Consider the following 12653-nt stretch of genomic DNA (forward strand, 5'->3'; position numbering starts at 1 on the left):
TTAATAAGCTTTCTAAATTATTATTATTACTACTAAATGATTCAATACTATAAAAAAAACTTTCCAGGGGGGCGGGACCTGGCTGGTCGCATGGCCCAATGGTTCCGACAACTTTATGCCTTTTAAGCCAGAAAAATTGAATACTCTGTCCTACTGGACGACCAAATGCGGTGGGCCGGCACACGAGGAAGCACTGGACCCGAGGAGAGGCTCGCAGTACCTGTTTCAGTCCCTCGGAGAAATACACGTCGTCCCCACGGGATGAGGCCTACTCAGGCGGTGAGTGGGGTGGACGGCCGCTGCCCCGCTATTCTGCCCAACGGTATCCAGACGGACTCCCTCAGAGTGGCAGACAGGGCCCTGTTCCCCCCCACCCCCCCTGGGCCGGTGGGGGTGATCCCGGCCCACACCCTGCAGTTCCGCCCATAGAGGAGATCCCAAGACCCAGGTAGGCTGCTAAACCACAGCTCAAGCCACAGGCCGCATCTACAAAGGCGGTATCTACAACCCTGCTAGCTCGCATCAGGGAGCCTGTCACCTTCCGCCCCCCGAGGAATGCAATCCCCACAAATCTAGGGCAGACCCCACGCACCTGCCCATGAAAGCCTGACCGACGGGGACACAGGACCACACCACATCGGTACATGCTAGACCTAATCTCCATGGTCCCTGCACCTGCATACAGCAAAGAAGGCGGAGGGGCAGCACGCAGGCACAAGCGACACAACACCAACTCGGCAGACAAGCCCTCAACCTTCAAGGTGTGGACACTGAACACCAGAGACTGAGCACACCACCAAGGGCCACACTGAGCATGCAGAAATCTGCCTCAATCCACAGCCAGGGATATTGGGACTTAACATCTGTTGGTGGGGCATTGGGGTGTTTTAATGTCATCAGCTTGAAGCATAGCATGTTGTTTATTCATCCTTACACAGCAAATATTTACTAACTCAGATGGGGTTGGCGCCCTTCTAAAGCGACTGAATGACTTCTCTTCTGTTTAATAAGGGAACTGACAACATGTGGTTAAATCTCTTGTTTCTTTAACGTGTTACTTTAATATATAGTTATTTCACTTCTTCTTGACTCCAGAGCTTGTGACACTAATCTACTTACTTATAAAAATGCGGTTAGCTACTACTTAGACCACCTAACATATGTTAGTACTCGTGGTTGCCTGCGTATAGAAATGCACATGTACCCTACTCATGCTGACTGCTATACCTCTGCGCAGTTTCCACTCTGTATTGTTCATACAATTATGGATATGACATATCTAACCATATTACCTCTCACGGCACTAGACGTATCTCTTACTCCTATCTCATACGCTTGTTTTAATTTCAAACATTACATGACTCACAAATGTCTAGGACACTGCCTAACCTAATCAGTGGACAAGCTTCTACAGCCAAGCACGCTATAACTTACACTACACTACTGTCCAATCTTCTTAAATTTAAAAAATGTGCACTGTCAATTCATGCCATACAACTGTCTTTCTATGAATATGTAAACTCTGGCATTAGCTATTGTGGCATTGCTGGCGTAGATGTTATATGTCTAATATATGCACGATAAAATAAAGAATTAAATAAAAAAAAAAAAACTTTCCAAATTATTTATCTACAAACATTTCCATAGGCTTTAGTAGTGTTCCTGCTTTTAAATAACTTGGAAAATTCTCTAACAGTATTGAACCATTTCAAAAGCTGTTTAAATCAAGGCTATAGTGTCGAGTAATGTATCCTAGTGCTTATACATGAACTTCATGCACTCTATAATTTCCTAATAATAATATTTATTGCATAAGCAATTGACTCCCACATTTACATTCTGAATTCTAGACAGAGGCCAATTGCCATTAACGGTTAGAAATAGCAGGACGTCTGCCAAAATAGTTACTTACTTAGAATCCACCTTTCCATAGTCTCAACGGAGAGATATTCACAGGGCATCTAAACATGACACAGTAAAGCACACATGTTTAATTGGCAATGGTACCAGCCTGATTAAAAAAGTAAATATTTATTCAACAATAAAGGTGCGATATACATTAAATGTGGGTAAAAATGGTTTATTCTCATAAGTTACTTATATCATTATAACTGATATAAAATCCATGTTTTGGGCCCAATAAATGCAATGCTGTCTCCATAATTTCAAATGGGAACAGTATGTGTTTTGCTCACTTCAAAATGTCTGGCCTTACCGTGTCAGAGCTAGATGGCGCTATCATAGCATTAGGATAGCTAAGCAGGCTAAGTAACTGAGCCCCCCTCCACTGGTCAGCAGGCTGTGTTCTCCGGCAGTATAGGAAGTGTAGGGACATCAGAGCATCATTTACTGTCTGAAATAAAGACAGACATTAGACTCATGGTTTTGCCCCGAACACACAAAGCACATAGGGTTAATTCTTCAATCTCTCAACTGGTAAGCCTGATGTCTTTTTAGACCTATGAGGCCTTTTCTTCATGTAATATAAGGAATATGCAAATATACTTTAGTATAGTAGTCAATTTCATACTCAAAAACAATAGTATAGCCAACTGCTCAGGATTTAGAGATAAGCATATTCTATCCAATTGGGATAGCTATGATACTTGGACCACTGATGGGCTTTAAGCAATGGCTTGATAATCACTGTTGTGTGATATTTTCCATGATGATGATGAAACTGGTAAAATATTAACATGAATATATCTATTTTCTTTACGAGTACCTCCATTCTTCTTGCTACAGAGTAGTGAATGAAATCGCAAAGTGATTTGATGAGTTAATCATCATTTTAAATGTTCACCCCAAAACAACTTGGGAGAACTTTGGTTCATCACACCATCATATCATTTGGAACTTCTGGGGAGGCTAGTTCAGACTATATTGCAGCACAGCCTTGGTAGCACCCTATTCATTTGATGAGTTGAGTTAATGGGCAAAGTGTCTACTAAAGACAATAAACACTTATGATTGAGGTAACATTAAGGGCATTTAAAGGATGTTTGAGAAATAGTGAAGAGTATGGGAAAAAAGCATCAAAACGTTATCATTCACCTTGGTATGAGGTCCAAATTCCTCACTCAATTTTTTAAGAGGATTGTCATATTCCAGTAGCATCTGCCCAAGCCTGGCAAAAGTTGGATCACTGCAAAGGAAATGTTGTGGCGGAAAAACATTGAAATAATTTTTGATATGTTCAGGAGTTATGCCTGGTTAATGGCAGGTACAAAGCAATGTGTAATAAGCAACTTTTTCCACAGTGTTTATGCTGTATCTAGGTTACCTACCTCTGTCCTTGCAACATTTCATGTGCACAATTATAAAGGGCAACAAGGATCTTTCTGTCTTCAATACGGGACATTAACAGAATGACGGAAAAGTATGTAACTATGAGATCCAGGTAGCTCTTGGTAAAATTGTAGTTGACATTCTGTAAAAAAGATATTAAATTCATAGGCCTTAAAACACTATCTTAAATGAATCTAGCAACCAGTGCAACACTTTCCTCATTCAGACTTATCCATGGTGTTCTGTTTTACAAAATCCCTACCAGGCTAGTAAATATTCAGACAGCATATACTGTATTCTAACAGCATTTCGAGAGTGTATGCTCCAAGAAATAATACCAGATTTTTGACATTTACCTATAACAATGAACATAGGCTATTTGGACAGCGGCCTAAGGTCTTGCTCTCACTAAGGCCTTGCGGCCCCATAACTCGCCCGACTGGAAAGCAGGGCCTGAAGCATGTAGCAGGCAGTACAGGGCTGCCCACTATTAGGAGGTTTAAGAAGCCACAGCGACCAACTTCTCCTCTCAGTGCCGCAGATTCAGGGGAGGGAAGGTGAGCACCAGAAGAGGTGCCGAGCATCAGATAATATTGCAAGGAGGAGAGGACCACCTGCCCTAATTGTTTAAAGCCTGGGTAAAGGTTGTATCTGTGAAGGAGCTGGTCTGTAACTGCCTGCCTTCACCGGCCGCAATACATCAATTGGCAGCTACTTAACATCTGGAAGCTCCTGAGGGAGAGAGCAGGAAATTACATTTTAAACCTCTCTCCTCCCTCAGTAAGGCCTCATCATGCATCACACCACTTAGTAGCTACTCTCTTCCAGGGGGAAGGCGAAGGTTATGGGCAGTTCCCATTAGTCAGTGGCACTGGACCACCAGGGTAAGTGGCCTAACGATTTATTGAGCTGGGGGAAGGAGATAAATGAGGATGGTAGAAGAGAAGAAATGAATATTTGGGGAGAGAGGGAGATAAATGGAGGTGGGAAAAGAGGGAGATGGAGCTGGGAGGGGAGATAGGTTGATAAATCTGGGGGGGAGAGAGGAAGATGGAGCTGGGGGAGAGGAATATGGAGCTGGGGGAGAGAGTGAGATGGAGTTTGGAGGAGAGGAAGATGGAGCTCAATAGTTTAATAGTATATACCTTGTATTGGATCTGAGGTCAAGAAAAACATGCTTGATCCATCGTTAAGCATTGATGACTAATATTGATGACATTTTTCTTAAATAAACACACTGAACTTTTTATATATTGAGTTTTGAAATAAAGAAGACTTTTCTAAATGTAAAAATAAGATGTTTGGTTGTATGCCAAACTGTACTTACAATGTCAAAATAGCACTGACAGGCATCGATCGTGTTCAACAACTCATATACATGGTCCTACAACAAGAGACAAATTAAGCAGTTCAGAGATTTTCTAGGAACTATGTGTTGATTCAAATTAGAGAAGGAGGGAGATAAAGTTGCGTGTCGCTGTATAAGTAAGCCATGAAGTTGATAAGATGCTAGCCCTTTTGTGATATTGAAGGTCAAGGTAAAACTATATATACTACTTACAGTATATCTTACCTATGTTTATAATTTTATAATTATATATTGCCTTTATTTGTAGGATTAATATGATTTACTATTCACGATGATAACATGTATTAGATACACTCTATATATGTTAAGAATGAATATAACACATACAGTAAAGTACATTTATACATAAGAGCACATACCACATTACGAAGCAAAAATATTACCAGAAATGCAAAATGTACCTTACATGTGTAATTGATATCCTAAAATATTTACTTATGTATTTGTAAATCTACAGAGCAGATGTCTTAAAGTGTGAAATGCAGGTTCCTGTGGTATTTTCTTGAGCAGCGGTAGGCAAACGTTTAGTAGTGCTGTGTTAAAACAAGATCTTGGAAAAAAATGGATCTACGATACAATAATAACAGAAACAAACATAGCGTAATACTGTTAACTTTTAAGGGGGAGTGGGAAATTAGATAGTAGTTCACACTCACAAACCAAAATTGATTGTAGGCATATCATGTAAGACGGTGAATATCTCAGAGTAGATGGACCATCATCATATACATGGAAAGAAATAAAAAACAAAATAGTGCAGAGTATCTTGGTAAAAGAATACACTTTAATATAAAGGCACACTTACAATGTTGAAGTGGCAAGCAGGCATATAGAATCAACCGGTCTCAGGATCACAGGATGAAATACAGGATCAACTTATCCCAGTTGAAGTAATAAAAGTAAATAAAACAGCCTAATACAAACAATAAAAAACTCTGTAACACTATAAAAAGCCCTACGCGTTTCGTTCAAATGTCCTTGAACTTCCTCAGGGGCAAAACGTCCTTCTGTTGTAGGTATATTCGTCCATGTAGTGCTGGTGGCCCTTTTTAAATCCATCTGATTGCGGCACGCCCGTGGTCTCCTCCAATAATTAATTCACTTCCGGGTTCGTCCGTCTGCAGCATTTCCGGGTGCGCACTGATGACGCAACCGGATATGCGACTCACGTCTATCTTCCGGAGTCATCTGTGCGTTCCACCTGATATGCGTTCCACCTGATATGCGTTCCACCGCTCATTAGGAGCAGGAAGCAACCATGAATGAAAAAAGTAATTTAACGATAATATGTAACAATCTTGATAATATTTAGACATTGTACTATTTTATAAAAGGGATAAATCTCCCTCACATCTATCTATAAACCCTTAATAACAATATGAAGAAAATATATATAAGTAAATAAATTATAAATGAAAATACAGTTAAGAGTACATTGTATACCTCCATGTTTATATATACTTATTAACCCATCCTATATCCATCATGATTCAGGTTAAAGGCAAAAGAGGTACAAAATGTGTATATATAAAAAATAAAATATTATTAAAGAAAACAAACCAAATCGAAATCAACGTTAAGTCCCCTTGGTTGCATGGTTTGCAGGGTATGTATCCAATATCCCTCCCTTTTTCTCAATAATAGCATCAAATCACCTCCCCTATCATCTAGAGCTACTTGTTCGATGATAGTACATTGTAGGGTATTAAAGTTGAAAAGTGGGCATTTATTACAGTGCACCGGCACTGAGTGAGTTAATAAATGATTTCTGATGTTACGTCTATGCTCCTGGAATCTAACTTTGGCCTTCCTTCCCGTCCTTCCCACATACTGCATCCCACACCCACATGTGAGTAGGTATACAACATGAGTCGAAAAACAGGACAGGCTGCCTTTGATCTTAAACTTTTTCTTATTGACTGTACTCTCAAAGCTAGTAGTGCTCTTGATTTTATGGTTACAGCTGACACAACTCCCACATGTATGATAACCCTCTTTACATTTTGGTTTACTTTTTCCCAATCTAAAGGTACTTGGTGCCAAAATCTGTTTTAAATTGACTCCTCTCCTAAAAATAACTTTGGGGAGATTGGGAATCTGCTGATTAAGATATTCATCCTCCCTCAGCAACCCCCAATGTTTTTTAATAATCCTTTGGATGTCAAAGGCCTTGGAACTGTACTGTGTGTTAAAAGAAAAGTCAAAAGTAGAATTCCTAGAGATATCCTTCTTTTTGTCTATAAGCAAATCACTACGTTTGATACTTCCCACCCTATTGATTTCTGCTTCCAAACTCTCTGGATCGTAGCCCTTTTCCAGAAAACGGCCTTTCAAAACTTCAGCTTGTGTGTAGAATGAGTCTAAGTCACTACAATTCCTCCTCATCCTAATAAACTGGCTTTTGGGAACCCCTTTAAGCCAATTAGGATGGTGCCCACTGTTGATATCAATAAAACTATTGGTATCTGTGTTCTTAAAGAAAGTTTTGGTTTTGATGGCTCCATTTTCAATATAAATAGACAGATCCAGAAAATCTATATTCGAGATACCGATCTTTGGGGTAAAATTCAAACACAAGGAATTGTTGTTAACATAGGTGAAGAAGTCCCTTAGTTCTTCAAGAGAACCTCGCCAGATGACGAGGACGTCATCTATATAACGTCTCCAGAGCACCAAGTTTGCACCAAAAGGGTTATTGGACCAAATGGATGTTTGTTCCCAATGGTCCATAAACACATTGGCATAACTTGGTGCAAACTTGGTGCCCATTGCCGTGCCTTTCACCTGTAAGAAAAACTCCTCGTTGAAACTGAAAAAATTATGGGTGAGAATAAACCGTATGGCTTCTTCTAAAAAGGAACAAAAAGGAGGTTCGAGATCAGAGTCCCTCTCTAAATTCCTTCGTACTGCTTCTATACCTAGATCGTGATTGATCACGGTATACAAGGAAGTTACGTCCAAAGTGGCCCATACATAATTCACATCCCATTCAATCGATTCCAATTCTTGGATAAGATGTTTTGTATCCTTAATATATGACCGAGCTCCCTGAGCGTATTTTTGAAGATGAAAATCTATAAACTCAGAGAGCCTAGATGTCAAGGAATCGATACCGCTGATTATTGGTCTTCCTGGGGGTCTTTCTTTACATTTGTGGATCTTAGGGAGGAAATAAAAAGTGGGGACTCTCGGGAACTCTGAGTAAATAAAAGAAAAAGCGGCTTCTTCCAAGGTACCAAGTGTTTTAGCATCATTAAGAAAAACTTTCAAATCCTGGTTAAACTTTAGGTTGGGATTGTATGACAATTTCTTATAGGTGAGGTGGTCATCAAGTAGCCTATATGCCTCTGTTACGTAGTATTCAGTAGACATAATGACCACACCGCCTCCCTTGTCTGCGCTTTTGATAGTTAACTCCTTTCTGTCTTTTAGTTTAGTCAGAATGTTATTTTCTGATTCACTCAAGTTTTTACGTTTATTATCTCTACGTAAATTATTCCCCATCCTCTCGAAATCTCTCAGAATCATTTTATTAAAGGCTTCAATCTGACTACCTTTTTCATTTGGGCAAAATTTAGATTTCGGTTTGAACTTCTGTATTGGTCTTGCCATACTTGATGTCTCATTTATTGGCCCTTCACTATTCTTTTTAATGAAGAATCTCTTGATAGACATTTTCCTCACAAATTTTTGAGTGTCTATAAAGAGTTGAAAAAGGTTAGGAGGTTCTTCTGGGACAAATTTCAAACCCTTGCTCAAAAGATAGACTTCTTGAGATGTTATAGGATATTCAGAAATATTGAACACGCCCAAATTTTCTTCCTGCAATCTAGTAAGCTTTAAACACCCATTATTTCTCCGCTCGTTCTCCTTCTTTTCCCCGGTGTATTTCTTTCTCTTAGGGGTATAAATCGATTTGTTAAAGGTAGTTCTTGGGATCTGGGGGGAAAGAATTCCGTTATCGTTTTCTTTCGGTCTCGCCCCTTCTCTAAAAAATCCCTATTTACATGATTGTCTTGAGCCTGTGCGGAGGTAGTGGGTCTTTCTGCAGAGGGATAACTATACTCTGTTCTGGATACTGATACAGATTGAGTTTGACTTTCATTTCTCGTTCTTGGTTTAAATCTATTGTTTTCGGGTTTTTTTGATGGAGATGTTTGCCGTCTAAATCTAGAATTTGATCGGTTTCTTTTTGGATCAAATCTTTCTCTGTTATGGTTATTATAATTGTGTCTATTATTTCTTTCCATGTATATGATGATGGTCCATCTACTCTGAGATATTCACCGTCTTACATGATATGCCTACAATCAATTTTGGTTTGTGAGTGTGAACTACTATCTAATTTCCCACTCCCCCTTAAAAGTTAACAGTATTACGCTATGTTTGTTTCTGTTATTATTGTATCGTAGATCCATTTTTTCCCATATCTATTGAGGACCTGGAGGAGTCCTTATCTACCATACATTTAGTGTAAGGGTAATTTTTTGTTGTTAACTATTACCCACTAAAAGTGTGTCCTATCCACTAGGAGGTGTATCTGTACTTTCTATATTTTGCTATACAATTTTTTCCTCTATATAGATTCACCGTTATAACTGTTTTTTCACAATAAGAACAATGAGCATGTTTTCAGATCTGAGAGAACTCAGAGAGGCCAAACTGCAATCTTTATTTAACAATACCATCACCACTTGTCAAAAACAAAATGTCACATTGGATGACTATTTCCATGAACTAGAGAAATTTTCCTTCAAGGAAACAAAAAAGTGGTGGGAGATATCCTTCCTGGAATCTTACATCAAGGAAGGATTAATCCCAAGAGGCCTTAGACTTGAGAAAAAACCTGCGAATGGGTTAGAAAAATCAAAACATATAGAACGTTGGGACTCAGCTCTTGAAAGATGCTCTTTGATTCTTATGGAAATAATTGTCGATTTTGAAAAAGATAATCTAATTGTGGTTTCTAATGAAATGACAAAATTGACTGAAACTAACACAATTGATAAAGACACTCCTGACTTTAAAAGGAAGGAGAAGATTCTCTTTGATAGAATAGAAAAACTGGATGATAATATTGCCCAGACAAAGAATAAAAAATATCTAAGAGATAAGAATGACAAAGCTAATAATACATTTTCAACTTTGAACAAAATCGACAGAAAATTAAAATATAGAGAAAGTGGTAGACACAATTATAATAACCATAACAGAGAAAGATTTGATCCAAAAAGAAACCGATCAAATTCTAGATTTAGACGGCAAACATCTCCATCAAAAAAACCCGAAAACAATAGATTTAAACCAAGAACGAGAAATGAAAGTCAAACTCAATCTGTATCAGTATCCAGAACAGAGTATAGTTATCCCTCTGCAGAAAGACCCACTACCTCCGCACAGGCTCAAGACAATCATGTAAATAGGGATTTTTTAGAGAAGGGGCGAGACCGAAAGAAAACGATAACGGAATTCTTTCCCCCCAGATCCCAAGAACTACCTTTAACAAATCGATTTATACCCCTAAGAGAAAGAAATACACCGGGGAAAAGAAGGAGAACGAGCGGAGAAATAATGGGTGTTTAAAGCTTACTAGATTGCAGGAAGAAAATTTGGGCGTGTTCAATATTTCTGAATATCCTATAACATCTCAAGAAGTCTATCTTTTGAGCAAGGGTTTGAAATTTGTCCCAGAAGAACCTCCTAACCTTTTTCAACTCTTTATAGACACTCAAAAATTTGTGAGGAAAATGTCTATCAAGAGATTCTTCATTAAAAAGAATAGTGAAGGGCCAATAAATGAGACATCAAGTATGGCAAGACCAATACAGAAGTTCAAACCGAAATCTAAATTTTGCCCAAATGAAAAAGGTAGTCAGATTGAAGCCTTTAATAAAATGATTCTGAGAGATTTCGAGAGGATGGGGAATAATTTACGTAGAGATAATAAACGTAAAAACTTGAGTGAATCAGAAAATAACATTCTGACTAAACTAAAAGACAGAAAGGAGTTAACTATCAAAAGCGCAGACAAGGGAGGCGGTGTGGTCATTATGTCTACTGAATACTACGTAACAGAGGCATATAGGCTACTTGATGACCACCTCACCTATAAGAAATTGTCATACAATCCCAACCTAAAGTTTAACCAGGATTTGAAAGTTTTTCTTAATGATGCTAAAACACTTGGTACCTTGGAAGAAGCCGCTTTTTCTTTTATTTACTCAGAGTTCCCGAGAGTCCCCACTTTTTATTTCCTCCCTAAGATCCACAAATGTAAAGAAAGACCCCCAGGAAGACCAATAATCAGCGGTATCGATTCCTTGACATCTAGGCTCTCTGAGTTTATAGATTTTCATCTTCAAAAATACGCTCAGGGAGCTCGGTCATATATTAAGGATACAAAACATCTTATCCAAGAATTGGAATCGATTGAATGGGATGTGAATTATGTATGGGCCACTTTGGACGTAACTTCCTTGTATACCGTGATCAATCACGATCTAGGTATAGAAGCAGTACGAAGGAATTTAGAGAGGGACTCTGATCTCGAACCTCCTTTTTGTTCCTTTTTAGAAGAAGCCATACGGTTTATTCTCACCCATAATTTTTTCAGTTTCAACGAGGAGTTTTTCTTACAGGTGAAAGGCACGGCAATGGGCACCAAGTTTGCACCAAGTTATGCCAATGTGTTTATGGACCATTGGGAACAAACATCCATTTGGTCCAATAACCCTTTTGGTGCAAACTTGGTGCTCTGGAGACGTTATATAGATGACGTCCTCGTCATCTGGCGAGGTTCTCTTGAAGAACTAAGGGACTTCTTCACCTATGTTAACAACAATTCCTTGTGTTTGAATTTTACCCCAAAGATCGGTATCTCGAATATAGATTTTCTGGATCTGTCTATTTATATTGAAAATGGAGCCATCAAAACCAAAACTTTCTTTAAGAACACAGATACCAATAGTTTTATTGATATCAACAGTGGGCACCATCCTAATTGGCTTAAAGGGGTTCCCAAAAGCCAGTTTATTAGGATGAGGAGGAATTGTAGTGACTTAGACTCATTCTACACACAAGCTGAAGTTTTGAAAGGCCGTTTTCTGGAAAAGGGCTACGATCCAGAGAGTTTGGAAGCAGAAATCAATAGGGTGGGAAGTATCAAACGTAGTGATTTGCTTATAGACAAAAAGAAGGATATCTCTAGGAATTCTACTTTTGACTTTTCTTTTAACACACAGTACAGTTCCAAGGCCTTTGACATCCAAAGGATTATTAAAAAACATTGGGGGTTGCTGAGGGAGGATGAATATCTTAATCAGCAGATTCCCAATCTCCCCAAAGTTATTTTTAGGAGAGGAGTCAATTTAAAACAGATTTTGGCACCAAGTACCTTTAGATTGGGAAAAAGTAAACCAAAATGTAAAGAGGGTTATCATACATGTGGGAGTTGTGTCAGCTGTAACCATAAAATCAAGAGCACTACTAGCTTTGAGAGTACAGTCAATAAGAAAAAGTTTAAGATCAAAGGCAGCCTGTCCTGTTTTTCGACTCATGTTGTATACCTACTCACATGTGGGTGTGGGATGCAGTATGTGGGAAGGACGGGAAGGAAGGCCAAAGTTAGATTCCAGGAGCATAGACGTAACATCAGAAATCATTTATTAACTCACTCAGTGCCGGTGCACTGTAATAAATGCCCACTTTTCAACTTTAATACCCTACAATGTACTATCATCGAACAAGTAGCTCTAGATGATAGGGGAGGTGATTTGATGCTATTATTGAGAAAAAGGGAGGGATATTGGATACATACCCTGCAAACCATGCAACCAAGGGGACTTAACGTTGATTTCGATTTGGTTTGTTTTCTTTAATAATATTTTATTTTTTATATATACACATTTTGTACCTCTTTTGCCTTTAACCTGAATCATGATGGATATAGGATGGGTTAATAAGTATATATAAACATGGAGGTATACAATGTACTCTT

At 38.7% G+C, this 12653-nt stretch overlaps 1 protein-coding gene across 1 annotated transcript in view; it reads right to left on the reverse strand.

Moving 5' to 3' along the window:
• Window positions 1–12653, reverse strand: part of NCKAP1L (NCK associated protein 1 like) — a 168798-nt gene that overhangs the window by 137000 nt on the left and 19145 nt on the right. Inside the window, exons 4-8 of the mRNA XM_063428368.1 lie at window positions 4616–4672; window positions 3288–3430; window positions 3055–3145; window positions 2216–2353; window positions 1913–1961 (exon numbers count right to left, since the gene is read on the reverse strand). Coding sequence (XP_063284438.1) covers window positions 1913–1961; window positions 2216–2353; window positions 3055–3145; window positions 3288–3430; window positions 4616–4672 — 478 coding nt within the window. The remainder of the gene's footprint in view (window positions 1–1912; window positions 1962–2215; window positions 2354–3054; window positions 3146–3287; window positions 3431–4615; window positions 4673–12653) is intronic.

The sequence above is a fragment of the Pelobates fuscus genome, chromosome 1 (genome assembly GCF_036172605.1).
Source record: "Pelobates fuscus isolate aPelFus1 chromosome 1, aPelFus1.pri, whole genome shotgun sequence".
Taxonomy (NCBI): Eukaryota; Metazoa; Chordata; class Amphibia; order Anura; family Pelobatidae; genus Pelobates; species Pelobates fuscus.